This window comes from Rattus norvegicus, chromosome 19, assembly GCF_036323735.1.
Source record: "Rattus norvegicus strain BN/NHsdMcwi chromosome 19, GRCr8, whole genome shotgun sequence".
Classification (NCBI taxonomy): Eukaryota; Metazoa; Chordata; class Mammalia; order Rodentia; family Muridae; genus Rattus; species Rattus norvegicus.
This window is the reverse complement of record NC_086037.1, coordinates 68,276,375-68,291,449: the sequence shown is the minus strand read 5'-3', so window position 1 is coordinate 68,291,449 and position 15,075 is coordinate 68,276,375. Positions and strand designations below refer to the sequence as shown.

The 15,075-nt window shown below is 50.0% G+C and overlaps 1 protein-coding gene across 1 annotated transcript in view; it reads right to left on the bottom strand.

The window, feature by feature from the left end:
* Spire2 (spire-type actin nucleation factor 2) overlaps nt 1-9,572 on the bottom strand; it is a 38,550-nt gene extending 28,978 nt beyond the window's left edge. Inside the window, exon 1 of the mRNA NM_001127538.2 lies at nt 9,311-9,572. Within this exon, the coding sequence (NP_001121010.2) occupies nt 9,311-9,566 (256 nt within the window). The 5' untranslated portion in view covers nt 9,567-9,572. The remainder of the gene's footprint in view (nt 1-9,310) is intronic.
* Nucleotides 9,573-15,075: the final 5,503 nt, after the last annotated feature.

Below are 15,075 nucleotides of genomic sequence, written 5' to 3'. Positions count from 1 at the left end.
GGGCACCCAGGCGCATCGGCACAAGGACTCCTTCAAGGTCTTCCCCAAACTCTCTGAATTTGAGCGCCGGCTGCTCTGAGAGAGAACTGACATTGTCAGGACATGTCTCTGCCCTCACAGGACAGCCCACAACACTAACAGTCTCCAGTTCTGGAGGAGTCAACGCCCTTCCTAACTTTCATGAGCATCCGACACGCACACGGTACACGTACATACATTCAGGGAAGACTCTCATACACGTGAAATAAAATTTAAACAGAGGCCATCTGAATTTTAAAATACGTGGATTTGCTAAACTCAAGAAGTAAATTTGGGGCTGGACATTGTGGCAAACACCTTTAATCCCAGCACCCAGGAGGCAGAGACAGGTGGATCTCTCTGAGTTTGAGCAGCCTGGTCTACAGGGTCAGTTCCAGGGTAGCCAGGGCTACACAGAGAAACCCTATAAATAAATAAATTTGGGAGAGAGAAAATGCAGCACCTACATTTCTCCTAGGTCTGGCTACGGCCTCCAGCTGAGAGACTGGAGTCAAAGGTCATGTGACTGAGCAGTACCAGTTTCCTCTCGCAGAAGTGGTATCACTTACCACAAAGGGCTTGTCAGGATTGGGTGGAAACACACCCAGGGACTGGCTCTCGGTAAGTAAGCCACACATACGGGTGGGTAGCTTCCACTGTCAAGAAATGAACTGTAAAACTGAGTTGTGACCCAGGTCAAGCATCAGCCTTGGAAACTGGAGAAAGCTGAGAGGGAGAACCACCCACAGGAAGGCACACAGTCAGAGTCCCGTGTTTGTTTGACAAACGAATTCTGTGGGGCAAAGGGATACAGGTGTGTCTGCCCTGCTCCTCCACAGTTGGGCGGTGGCCGATCCTGGCCTGAGTGAGAACAGCAGGCTTCTCTAAGCACTCACCCACACGCCCGATGCCCACACACCACTCCCAGGAAGCTCCTTGCAACAGCAGGAACCCCGTCCACCAGCGGCAGATCTGGAGGTGACCCACGTCAGCAGCGCACAAGGCTGAGATCTGCCTTGCACCCCGAACCTTGAGTGTTCATAATTCTCTAACAATGGGCTAATCTCGGAGACTGGAGTGGGGATGATAAATTGACAACCAAGACAGAGCAATGGGCAGGCCTGGCTTCTGTGCCCCCACACAGCTCCATATCCAACCTCTGACAGCACATCCAGGGACATGACCAAGGCCCCAACTGGTCCCAGCAGGAAGACAATGCACAGAGTCGACAGACATAGACTCAGCAAGATGGCTCAGCCGGTAAAAGTGCTCGTTCTGAAGACCTGAGTGCCAGCCTCAGAAGCGCAGAGGAAGGAAAGATCTGGAAGCTATCCACCTGTGTTATGGCTGGCACGGGTATGCTCATCGTCATGACGTGTCTGTGTGTGTGTGTGTGTGTGTGTGTGTGTGTGTGTGTGTGTGTGTGAGAGAGAGAGAGAGAGAGGGGGGTGAGAGAGAGGAAGAGAGAGAGAGAGGGAGAGGGAGAGAGAGAGAGAGAGAAACTGTGAAAACAGGTTAGACAGATGCTATTCCTTGGTGTGGGATGTTGATGAGGTGACTCCGTGGATAAGGGTCCTTCCCACCAAGTCAAACAACCTGAGTTCAAGCCCTGGGGTCCATATTATGGAAGGAGAGAACTGGCTCCTGAAAGTTGCCCTCTGATTTCCATGCCTGCCATGGGGTCTACACTCACACACACAAAATAAATATATTTAAAGATCAATTGTTTTCTTATTTCCTGTCTATGAGTGCTTTGCCTGCGTATACGTAAGCTCACCACATGCATGCAGTGCCCACAGAGGCCAGAAGAGGGCATCAGACCCTTTGGCTCTGGTTAAAGCAGCCTGCTGCTTGGTGGTGCTGGGAACCAAACCCAGTCCTCTGGGAACCAAACCCAGTCCTCTGCGAGAGCAGCAAGTTCTCTCAGCCCATGAACCATCGCTCCAGCCTCAAACTTTATTTTTTTTTTCTACTTAAACTTCCATGCTCAGCTTCTGGTCATTTGTCATTCCAAGCTTCTTTATTTGAGAGGTGTTGGGGACAATGCCTCACTATGTAGCTCTGGCTATCCTAGAACTCACTGGGTAGACCAGGCTGGCCTCAAACTCACAGAGATCCACCTGCCTCTGCATCCTGAGTGCTGGGATTAAAGGCGTGTGCCATCACCCCCGGCAGTGGAGGCATTTCTCAATCAAGGTTTCTCCTCAGATGACGTATGTCAAGCTGACAGAAAACTAGCCAACACGGGCTGGAGAGATGGCTCAGTGGTTAAGAGCACTGGCTGCTCTTCCAGAGGTCCTGAGTTCAATTCCCAGCAACCACATGGTGACTCACAACCATCAGTAATGGGATCCGATGCCCTCTTCTGGTGTCTGAAGACAGCATACAGTGTATGGATATATAATAAATAAATCTTTAAAAAAAAAAAACTAGTGAACACATGGTGGTAGGAGTCAAGGCCTGGTACAATATGCCCACCAGTGACCAACGAGAAGGCAGTTGATACAAGTACAGTTTGGAACCAAGCTCGGGGCAGGTGTAGGATACAGATCTCTGGCCACGCAAAGGTGACCTGTTCTGGAAACGTGAACAATGGGGTAAGGCTTCCACAGCCTCCACGGCAGAAGTGTTGGCACAGAGCTGAGAGACCAATAGAACCATGACATTCATGTGTTTCATTACATGGGACTTTAATTTCATTTCCCGTTTTCTATTTCACTTCGTTGAGATCTGATATAGCTCAGGCTGGCTTTGAACTCACTATGTCGCTGAAGAGAACCCTGAACTCCTGACCCTCCTGCCTCGACCTCCTAAGAACGTGCCCTCATGCCCAGCTGCAGGCGAGGTTTTTATTTTATTATAAGAAATAACTAGGGGCCTGGTTACGGTTCAGTGGTGCACAGCAAGCACAAGGCCTTGGGTTCCATCCCAAGCTTGCATGTGGGCTCTGAGCAAATGCTAAATGACATCTATACTGAAGTACTTAGCGGGGGTGGTGGGGAGGGGGTGTCAACAACTTCCTTGAAATGGACTAAAAATAACACAGAGAATGAGAGATTTTGATGGGAATACACTATGTTCATGTATGAAAACATTGCAAGTCAGGGCTGGAGAGGTGGCTTAGCCATTAAGAGCACTAGCTGCTCTTCCAGTTCAACTCCCGGCACCCACACAGAGGCTTATAACTTACGACTGTAACTCTAGGTCCAGGGGATCCGACACCTGCACACGGGCATGCTCTATCCTGTGGATAGACTGTGATGTGTGGTAAAGGAAATAGCCAGCCTCAGGGAAGACATTATTCTGGATTTATAGCCTCTCAAGCTGGGAGTGAATATACTATTGTTGTTTTAAGCCAGCGGTTTAAGAGTCTATTTACAAAGTTATAGGAACCTCACACATTCTCTTGAAAGTTCTGCCCACACTCTCCTCTTGCTTCCTCAGGGAAAGGACCACAAGCCCTCTGCCCTGGAATAAAGTAGGAGTCACTGGTCACTGAGAAAGCAGGAGCTAAACACCTCTTCCGGGTACTTTGGTCCTGGGGCTGGCTTACCTAACCATCATGGTGGCATTTCCAGGCAGCAAGGCCATCCCCCTCACCACTGTCTTACCTAGAGGACAACTTCCTCTGAGGAATGGCCAGAGATGCTTAAATGGTCTCCATTCTAGGGCCAGAACTCCCAGTATGAAGGGTGGAGAGGACCCTCACTGTGCCCACACCGTTAATACACCTGTGCTGAGCTGGACAATGAAATGATTCTCTGTGCACATCAGGGCAGGGGTGAGGTGGGGTAGTGACAGATGAGTGTGGTGGAAACCAGGGCCTTGAACATGGCAGCATGCCGGGGCCGCACCCCTACTACAGGCCGAACCATGCGAGTTACCCGGGGCCCCCACAGGCTGCCTAAGACCCAAGGCTCTATCCTTCCAGAAGGGCTCTACAGAACACAGAGACAAGCAGGTGGGCCAGGGACCAGCATCCTGCCTTTCTGTGTCTTGAAATCTTCTGGGCTGCCAACCTTGGCCCCAGGAAGTATCACAGAGGGAAAATACACTTGAAGAAGTGTCTTCTGGGCTGCAGAGATGGCTCAGGGGTTAAGAGCACTGACTGCTCTTCCAGAGGTCCTGAGTTCAAATCCCAGCAACCACATGGTGGCTCACAACCATCTGTAATGGGACCCGATGCCCTCTCCCGGTGTGTCTGAAGACAGTTACAGTGAACTCATATACACAAAATAAATACATCTTAAAAATATTTTTGGGGTTGGGGATTTAGCTCAGTGGTAGAGCGCTTGCCTAGGAAGCTCAAGGCCCTGGGTTCGATCCCCAGCTCCGAAAAAAAGAACCAAAAAAAAATTTTTTTAAAAAGTGTCTTCCTGCAAGGCCTAATTCAGAGGTGAAAATAAGTCAGAAGAGTTGTCCACACACTCATACCCAGCTCACACCCACATCAGGCATCCTGCCACAACCCCACAGCACTAAGACCCCACTCCCCCCACAAAATACCCCCACTTTTCCTTTTCTGAGTCGGAAGTCCCAGGGAGAGGCCACTGGCCATCAAGAAGTACACAGGGAGCCCTTTGCAGGACTGCATTCCTTAGGCTACAGCCTGCATTTGTGCCAAGGGTTCCTGTGCATGGACCCTGGATACTGTATCCCAGGCCCAGCATGGCCAAGGTACACAAGGGTGTGGCCCACAGACACCTGCTGCTGTACCTCAGGCCAGGGCTCTCCTTTGGTGGTGAGCTCTAAGGCTACAGACACACAGACATTAGTTCTGAGGCAGGCGCCATGTCGTGCCCATCTTGTTGACTTTGGGCAGCTGTCTCTCCTATGTGGTAGGCAGAGTGGGGATCTCCACAGGATGCTCTGGCATGGCAGGGAGAGTGAGCCTAACACTGTTGGGCACTCCCCTCACTGGCGTCTCTGAGCATGCTCCAACCACCCATCCGAGGAAGCCTAACGTTAGCCCACCATCACTTAGCACTGTGACCTTCACAGGGCACAGGATGTACAGCTCTGGGTGCCTTGAAGTCATGAGGCAGACAACACAGCTGCGACCAGGACTCCAGAAACATGAGCAGGAGCTGCCTGGGAAGGACCTCGCTCAACAAACAAGCTTGTTTCAACTACAAATATTCTGACACCCAGGAGACTCTGGAGGGACAGATTCCCTCCTCCTAATCGGTTTTGGGTCCCCTCACAATGACTGGGAGAGCACTGTCCTTGGATAGGGCCACATGCAGTGCTGAGCTTTTAAAGAAGAAAAGCCATCGGAACAGGGAGCCCCTGGTACCTGATAAAGGCCAAGGATTCCAACTCCAGAGGTTCAGTGACATTTCTTAGTAGCCAAAGATCTACTTATGCTCAAAGAGGGGGCACTGGGCTGAGACAGACAAAGGAACACCCAGGTGCGACAGATGACCCATTTACACATGCAGTTACAGTGACAGCAACACAACTGAGGAGTGGGGAGAGGACCCAGGAGCGCTGGCCTCTTTCTGGATACGCCCGAGTGAGCACACTCGGCCTCCTTCTAACCTCCCACCACTTCTCTGTGACTTTAGCATCGTCCAGCAATAACAGCGAAGATACAGCAGGTGGTGATGGCGCTCACCTCTGATTCCAGCACTCGGGAGGCAGAGCCAGGTGGATCTCTGTGAGTTCAAGGCCAGCCTGGTCTACAGAGTGAGTTCCAGGACAGCCAGGGCTACACAGAGAAACCTTGTCTTGAAACACACACACACACACACACACACACACACACACACACACACACACACACTAAAATAAGTCACCCTTTCTTCAACATACTCATCCTCCACACTGGAGAAGTGGATCAGTGGTTAAAAGCATCTACTGGGGCTGGAGAGATGGCTCAGCGGTTAAGAGCACTGACTGCTCTTCCAGAGGTCCTGAGTTCAAATCCCAGCAACCACATGGTGGCTCACAACCATCTGTAAAGAGATCCAATGCCCTCTTCTGGTGTGTCTGAAGACAGCTACAGTGTACTTATATATAATAAATGAATAAATCTTTAAAAGAAAAAAAAAAGCATCTACTGTCCTTAGACCCAACTCTAATTCCTAACACCCATATCAGGTAGCTTACAACCTCCTGGGGGCATCTCATACCTCTGAATTCTGCAGACTCCTCCTGCATTCGTGTATGTGTACATGTACACACGCACACACACAATTAAAAATAATAAAAATAATTATTAATTTAAAAAAGAAAAGAGAGGTCAGGTATAGTGGCAATTTGAGCACTTAAGAGGCTGAGGCAAAAAAGGGACTTGAGTCCCAAGAACCTCTCTGTCACTGTCTCTTTCTCTCTCTCTCTCTCTCTCTCTCTCTCTCTCTCTCTCTCTCACACACACACACACACACACACACCTAGGAGTGACTATCAAGAAGTCTTCCAATCTAAGATTAAGAGACTGCCAGAAATTTCACGTCTGAAATTTCAACATTCAGGACACAAAGGTGGGAGGAGTTTAAAGCCATCCGAGCTACATAGCAAATTCAAGACCAGTCTGAGCTACATGAGGAGATGCTGTGTCAAAGAAACAAAATCAGGAGGCTGGGGAGATGGTTCAGTGGATACAGTCCTGCCGCACAAGCATGAAGAACTAAATTTGGATCGGCAGTACCCATGTAAAAGCTGAGGTTAGGGCTGGAGAGATGGCTCAGTGGTTAAGAGCACTGACTGCTCTTCCAGAGGTCCTGAGTTCAAATCCCAGCAACCACATGGTGGCTCACAACTGTCTGAAATGAGATCCGATGCTCTCTTCTGGTGTGTCTGTGTACTTATGTATATATAATAAGTAAATAAACCTTTTTTAAAAAGAAAGCTGAGGTTAGCAGCTTCTTTTAGTGCTGGGGTCTGGAGATAGTGTGGTACACCACGCAGCTGCCAGTCAAGCAGAAACAGTGGGCTTCAGGCTTAGTGAGAGAGTCAGGTGGAGGATCAGACCTGCATGGCTCAGAGATTGACCTGAGTGACAGCATCCAGGGTATCAAACATCTGACACAGAAGGTTAAGAAACTCTACTCAGCAGGTCAGAAACAGCTACTTCAGGAATAAACTACAAAAATCCTGTAGGGAATTCACTGGTCCCTCAAGTCCAGAAAAATGCTGGGCTAGCTACTTTCAGGGGGTGGCTACCTCCAAGTTTCAGCAGCTTTATGAAGTTCAGAGACCGCTCTGGTAAATATATTTTACTTTTTCCTTCAGGATCCAGCAAGCCCTGTAGTCCCAGCATCATCGGGGGCCTTGACCTCAAGGGTTCAATATCAACCCAAACAACATAGCAAGATCTTGTTCTAAACCAACCAACCAAACCCCAAAGCAAGTCATGACCCTCATTCGCCTTCGTGGGGTGTGTTTAACGACAGACACCAAAGATAATAGAGGATAGAAAGTGAAGTTGGACCCCTTGGTGCCTGACACAGACAGGTTCCTCTCCCCAAAGGTCAACATAGAGTACTTTCTCTGAACTTTGACCTAGCAGGAAGTGCTACTAGTCTGAGAACAATAAGACGGTAAGGCATGCAACTCTGGGTGGTGGGTGGGTGGAGAGCCAGGCTATGAGTATCCTTTTTGAGGTTCAGGAGAAACCCAGCAGGGAGCTCTGCTTGGTTTGTTCATGGTGCAGCCCATCACCATGACAGTGGCAAGCCACTTACAACCTTAACCCTCAGTTTCCTTGTCTTGAACATCACGGCCAGACCAAGCTGCCTGTATTCCTGAGTTGCTCTGCAGTGCTGAGAGCCAGATCCTGGGTTACAGTCTGTATGGCAAGCAATGGGGTGAGCCCAGGAATAGTCTTGTGAGAAGGCCGGAGCCTCAGAAGCTTCACGAGTCTGCAGGCTGTGAGAGTTGATGGTGGCGCACCTGTCCCTTCAGGCCAGCCTTGGAAGAGGGAGCCAGACACTTTATGCAAATCATGCTACTTTCTGAGCGAACTGACCAAGGTTAAACCTCCGCCTACCAGGGGGTTGTGTTTATTACTTCCCTGTGAAACATATGGGTGCTTTTGTGCAAAATTTAACAACTTGCAAGTGTCAGGCAGGGGTGAGAAAGGAGGAAGGACACGGGTACAGGCTGAGGAGCCTGGGAAATGATGGTGGCTCCTGTGTGTGCACAGTGCGCCCTCCCTGTTACAGAGGCAGCTGTTGTCCACTTCTCCTCCTCGCTTGTCATTCCTAGTCCCCCGCAGATGCCTGCTTGAGAGAATTTCTGCAAGCCCACAGCTCTCAGGGTTGGAGAGAGGCCAGCCTTCACTCAGCAAACACACAGCCTGCCTTTGTGCTCCCAACAGGGTATCAACTTTTAGGGTACTATCACTGTATGCTGTATACTAGAACTACAATTCTCAGGGGGGCAGGGGGGAAATGGTAAATAGAAGCTTGAACTCACCACTCTGAATAGAATTCAATAATCTTTCAAAAGCTTAACGGTTGGTTCTCACTGATGTTTAAGGTTGGTTTTTTTTTTTAAATCAGATTATACAATCTACTTGCACTTAACAATTAAACTCAGGAAATTAGTATCTATTCAGTACAGACTCAGAACAAGGCACAGTTCTCCTGCTCTCCCTGCCCCGAGGAAAAGACACACATCTCTAAGTAACCTTAAGGTCTGCAGTGTCCCCAGCGGAGAGTACCAGTTTCATGTGAATAGCAAGGAATCACCCAGGGGCCCTGCCAGAGCAAGGCCAGAGGACTACAGACTCCCCCAAACCCATCTTGAAGGGAACTGGCTATCGAGAGGCTTCTGGAATGCTGTGCTCAGGGACTTTAAGGTAAAAGATACTCTGGCTTTTAACCAAAGTCCCTCTCCCCTGGGGAAAGCGTCCCTGGGCGCGAGCTGCCAACGGGCCGCTTCACATCAGGAGTGATGGTCTGCTGGTAGGGTTATCCCAGACCCTGTGTGTGTGTGTGTGTGTGTGTGTGTGTGTGTGTGTGTGTGTGTGTGTGTGTGTGTGTGTGTGTGTGTGTGTGTGTGTGAGAGAGAGAGAGAGAGAGAGAGAGAGAGAGAGAGAGAGAGAGAGAGAGAAAGAGAGGGGAGACTGGGGTTCTCCTGGATCAAAAGAGAAGACAAGGAGTCCCCGATCCAGAGGGCAGGGTGGGGCCTTCCCGGTCCGGCAGACAGCCATCAGCACTGATGAGAGAAAGGTCGAGGCCCGGTCACCTGGCACCCTAGTGCCCCCGGCGCGTCCGCCCGTCCGCCCGCCCGCCCGCCCGCCCGCCGCGCCGGCCACACCCCCACCCACTCCGCGGCGCCTTACCGGGCTCCAGCCGCGCGCCAACCGAGCCGTCCCTACGCAGGAGGATGTCTGCCGTGTCCCGGATGCGCCGCACGCCGCCCGGCTCGCCCCGCAGCCCGCGGCAGCCCTGGAAGCACACCGCCCAGGCCTGCTCCTCGTTGATGGGCTGCTCGTACACCTTCAGCACTTCCTCCAGGGACAGCTCCCACGGCTCGGGCCGCGCCGCGCCCCCCGCGCGTTCGGGAGCTGCTGCGCCGCCGCCGCCCGCCCGGGCCATGGCCGCCCATCATCGCCGCCCGCGCGCGCGGCGGGTCTCCATAACAGCGGGGCGACGCACCGCCGAGCGAGGGGGCGGGTCCCGCGCCGCCCGTGTGCTTTGTCATTCCGGCCCCGCCCCTCGCGGGCAGTTGCAGGTGAGGGCGGGGGCTAGTGGAGGAGGAGGAGGCTGACTGTCGAAGAGGCGGGGCCGGGCGGGGTGGGGAGAGAAGACCAGTAGGGAAAGGGCGAGCGGGGGAGGAGGGGTAGAGCTAGAGGGGGCAGCGGGAGAGGGAGGGTGCACAAGAGCAGAGGACTCAGGAGGGTTGGGGGAGTGAGAGGAAGAAAGCGGATTGAAGAGGGGTGGGTTTGAGCATGATGGGGACCGTGAAAACACACACACACACACACACACACACACACACACACACACACACGTTCACGCACTCCTTGGCTCTGGCTCTTTAAAGCAGACAGTGCCTGTGATAGCCTTTGTGGAAGGCCTGGATAGCAAAGGACCTTAGGAGGTCGCTATGGTGTGATTGGCGCAAAGATGATACAGGCCTTCAGGGATGGAGTACTTCGTAAATGGTCCTTTCTCTGCTCGGAAGGATGAGCTTTAAACCCCTTAGTGACTTAGTGACAATGTGACCGTGCTAACACAACACCTCATTTCCAGAGTGTGTTGCCTTCATTCCAGGCCAGCTACTACAGGTTACAGAAGTGGTAGCAAGCTAAGCACAGCACACAAGCTTTGTTGAAAGCGATTTCAGCCATATTTACCACTGTTGAGAAGAACAGAGCAAAAAGATGCAGCTGGGAGATCAATAACAAGGCAGTTGGTCTCAGGCTTGGCTACGAGGTGGGGGGTGGGGGTAGAATAATCACCTAGGAAGCACAAGGCTAGGACCGGATCTGACCAGATCTGTTGGAGTGAAACTCTCAACTGTGGAGTTCCCTGAAGTTCTGGACAGCTAAGGCTGGAACATAGGTGTAAGATAGTTTCACCTCGTTTGAGAGAGACTTGGTGTGGGGTGGCTGACAATCTCCTCTGGATTCTTAATTTTTTTTTTTTTTAAAGATTTATTTAATGTATATGAGCACACTGTAGCTATCTTCAGACATACCAGAAGAGGGCATCAGACCCCATTCCAGATGGTTGTGAGCCACCATGTGGTTGCTGGGAATTGAACTCAGGACCTCTGGAAGAGCAGTCAGTGCTCTTAACCACTGAGCCATCTCTCCAGCCCCCTTTAGTTGTTTGTTTCTTAAGGAATTGTGTCCCAGCAACAAAATATCTTCCATGCCTGCTCTCTTTCTCTCAAACCTTTGAATTTTCTTTATTGGCTACAAGTGTTTGAGTTCTTCTATAGTAAGTGCTGGCCCCAGCAGCTGCTGACTTTTGCATCTGGAACTTGTTCAGAGAATCCCTAAGTACTTCCGGGGTATCATCCAGTAATATTTAAAACAATGGGCTTCACGTGCACACTCAAAGTGCATTTAAATTCACACACACACACACACACACACACAGACACACTCAAGAATATATGTTTTTATGGTGCTAGGGAATGAGCCTGGGGCCTTCATGTACTAGGTAAACACTGTAAAACAGAACCAAGCCCTGCCCCTGTTGGTAATGAACGAAATGTACACGTTAGGTTCTGCTGTCTTTCTCCTCTTATCTAAAGATGAATTCCTCCTAGCCACAGTCAGCATGAGGAAGCAGAAGTGTTAGTCAGCATCGCGGTCACTTGTCATTTACTTATATATCAACCACAGTGCCAGAGGAACCCAGAAATGGACCTCAGGTGAGACATTAGCCCCAAACCTCTTGATTGTCGCCATTGTAGCAAGAAGGATTTCCACCTGGGAGCCCAAAGTGACTTACAGCCAGCCATCAGAATTAAAGAGAGGATCAACTCAAAGATTAATTAAACCGACCTTGGTCCTGCAACTAGAGCTGATCGGTGCTCTCGGTGCAGTAATGAACTCTACCTGTTTGTAACTGAACTCGGCCAAGATGACTCTCTCCTTCAGTTAAAAGTGGCACTTGGGCTAAAACATTTGGTTTGTCTGCAGACCGTTTCAAGGTTGAATCACAACTGGAGAAGTATTTCTAGCTGGGTCGTGGTGGTACACGCCTTTAGTCTCAGCACTTAGAAGGTAGAGGCAGGTAAGGGGTCTCTGAGTCCCCGGCCAGCCCGACGCACAGAGCAAGTTCCAGGAGAGCCAGGGCTACACAGAGAAACCCTGTTTCAAAAAACCAAATAATAAACTAAAATAAAGAAGGAATATGGGGCTGGAGCGATGGCTCAGCGGTTAAGAGCACTGACTGCTCTTCCAGAGGTTCTGAGTTCAATTCCCAGCAACCACATGGTGGCTCACAACTGTCTGTAATGGGATCTGATGCCCTCTTCTGGTGTGTTTGAAGACAGCAACAGTGTACTCATATAAAAACAAACAAACAAACAAACAAATAAGAAATGTCTTCCATACCTTCAGCTTTCTGTGTGGATTTTATAAACAAAGCATCTTGGTTTTGACTGTTAAAAAAGAGAAGAAGAAGGGGTTGGGAGATGGCTCAAAGGTTAAGAGCACTGACTGCTCTTCCAGAGGTCCTGAGTTCAATTCCCAGCAACCACATGGTGGCTCACAACCATCTGCAAGGGACTCCATGCCCTCTTCTGGTGTGTCTGAAGACAATGATAGTGTTCTCATATACATAAAATTAATAAATAAATCTTAAAAAGAAAGAAAAGAAAGGAGGAGCAGCAGCAAGTCATGGTGATGCACACTTTTGATCCCAAGATTTTGAAGGAAGAGGCAGGCAGATCTCTGAGTTTAAGGCCAGCCCTGGTCTACACAGTAAATTCCGAATGAGGCAGAGCTAAACAGTGAGTCCCTGTCTCAAAAAACAAACAAACAAACAAAAAAAAAAACAAGAAGTGGAGGGGGTAGGTGAGGGCTATGGGTACTTGATAGTAAGGAGCTGGGTTATATATGCCTTTGGTCATCTATACTGTGTGCTTGGTGCTTTGAAAATCATCCTCTGGGGCTGGAGAGATGGCTCAGTGGTTAAGAGCACTGACCGCTCTTCAAATCCCAACAACCATCTGTAATGGGATCTGATGCCCTCTTCTGCTATGTCTGAACACAGCTACAGTGTATTCATATGTGATAAATAAATGTTTTTTTTTTAAAAAAAAAGAAAGAAAATCATCCTCAGGAGAATGGCTGTGGGTTGGTGACTATGCAGCCATAAATGGAAAAGCTCTAGAAGTTAATCTGTGAGCATCTGTAAAGACACAGACAGTAGAGAGTCCTGATTTTAGGTTTCTGTATATCAACTGGTTAAGGGAAGGCTGGATGCTCAGCTACTCTGTGGCTGCCATTCAAAGCCCCCACACCCCACCTCGCCATGGTATGTACCGCAGGGCTGCAGGGCTCTAGAGCCTCTTGTGACTTGGTAGAACAGGTGAGTTGCCTGGCACCAAGGCTAGAGAGGACATGGCACATAGCCAGTTTCAGGCAAAGGTCTCATCCCTTCACCTAGGCACAGGCAGAACCGATCCGCCTGCCAGAAATAGAGTGGAGGGGCCCCTGGCCATCCAAACCCAAGTCCACTTCAGATTCAGGTCGGCCTCTCCCTGGAGACTCCACCTATACTGTTTGCAGTGAGCAAGCAGGCTTTGTGTTACCTGGATTCAAAGGCCCTGAATGTGGTCTTTGTCACATTCTGTGCAGCCAGGCAGAGCCAGAGTTCAAGGGTCCGAGAGGAAAAGCCGAAATCCGAGAGTCTCGTTTTGTGTCTAGGTTTATTTTTGGGGTAATGATAAAGGCTATGAATCTCCGGAGATAACAGAGCCAGGCTCAATGAAAGAGCCCAGGACAGCTCAGAGGGAGGGGCTCTGGGAATGGGTGTCCCAAGTTTTCTGGGCTAGTGACTAGAGGTACAGGGGCAGTGAGAAAGGATCCAGAGAATAGGACCGCATACTGCCACGAGGCACAAGAGGGGTGTAGAGTGGAGTCAAAAGGAAGAGAGGAAACTTAAAAATCGGAACTGCCCAGAGAGCAACAGTCAGGATCCTCAGAGACGCAGGATGCTTCAAAGCACACAGAAGTCGGTGAGGCTGGAGATGGTGAGAAGGGCCCCTACTCTCAAGATCAGGAGGGGAAAGTATTTAAGCATCCTGCTTGTTGCCCATTGAGAAGAGTTGACGTCGCCTGCAAATTTTGAAACTGTTTTCAGAAAGTCCAGTGACCTCGAATGAACGGAACCCCTTCCTAGTGTGACACTTGGGCTCGTGGTCACTGAAATCGCTCCTCACAGCTGACATCCAGTCTTGGATGACGATCCAGGCACCCTCTACTTTCCCTGGGGCCTAAACAGTGGGAGACTGGAGCCGTGGTCGTGGTTCATACTGCTTCAAATATTCAAAAACGGTACACACTGGAAACTCTTACACCCGGCGCTGGTCCCAGCTCTTATTCCTCTCAGAGACAATGATTGTAATGGTGTGCTGGCTGGTTTTATGTTAACTTGACACAGTTATGGTCATCTACGAGAAGGGAACTGAGGAAGTGCCTCCATGAGATCCAGCTGTAAGGCATTTTCTTAATTAGTGATTAATGGATGAGGGCTCAGCCACTATGAGTGGGAAAACCTCTGGGCTGGTGGTCCTGCAGTCTATAAGAAAGCAAACCAGTAAGCAGCACCCCTCCATGGCCTCTGCATCAGCCCCTGCCTCCAAGTCCCTTCCCTGTCTGAGTTCCTGCCCTGATTTCCATCAGTGATGGACGATGATATGGAAGTGTAAGCTGAATAAACCATTTTTACCCCAATTTGGTTTGGGTCATGGTGTTTCACCAGAACAATAATAATATCAGATAAGACAATGTGCTTTTGGGGTTGGGGATTTAGCTCAGCGGTAGAGCACTTGCCTAGCAAGTGCAAGGCCCTGGGTTCAGTCCCCAGCTCCGAAAAAAAAAAAAAAAAAAAGACAATGTGCTTTTGCTTTCCTTCCTGAAATATCATACACCCAGGACAAATAGGTACATCTCTATAGAGAGGCATGTCACACGCCCTACTCTGCACACGAGGAAAGAGTGGGTGCCTCTGTGCACTGCTTCTGCATTCTACAGAACTGCGGGTCTCTTTGTGGGGAGACCAGAACCTCTTTGGAGTCCCCACTGAGGGACATGAGGTTGTGTGCAGTCCTAGTCAACCGTCCATGCTGTTCGCTTAGTTGTAGCCACACCAACTACTTTGCACAGGGTGAGAATGGAGATGACTCCTGCCCGTTTCTATGCACGTCTGTTAATCTCAGGAAACGGACAGCCCAATGCCTCAGCAGTCAAGAGCGCTCGACCTTTCAGAGGACTAGGGTTCAGTTTAAACCCAACACGCACATGTTGGCTCACAACCACCGGCAACTCCAGGAAGGGGGATTCAGTGCCCTCTTCTGACCTCCAGGGTCACAAGTACACACACGGCACACATAAACACACACATGTAAAACACATAAGAT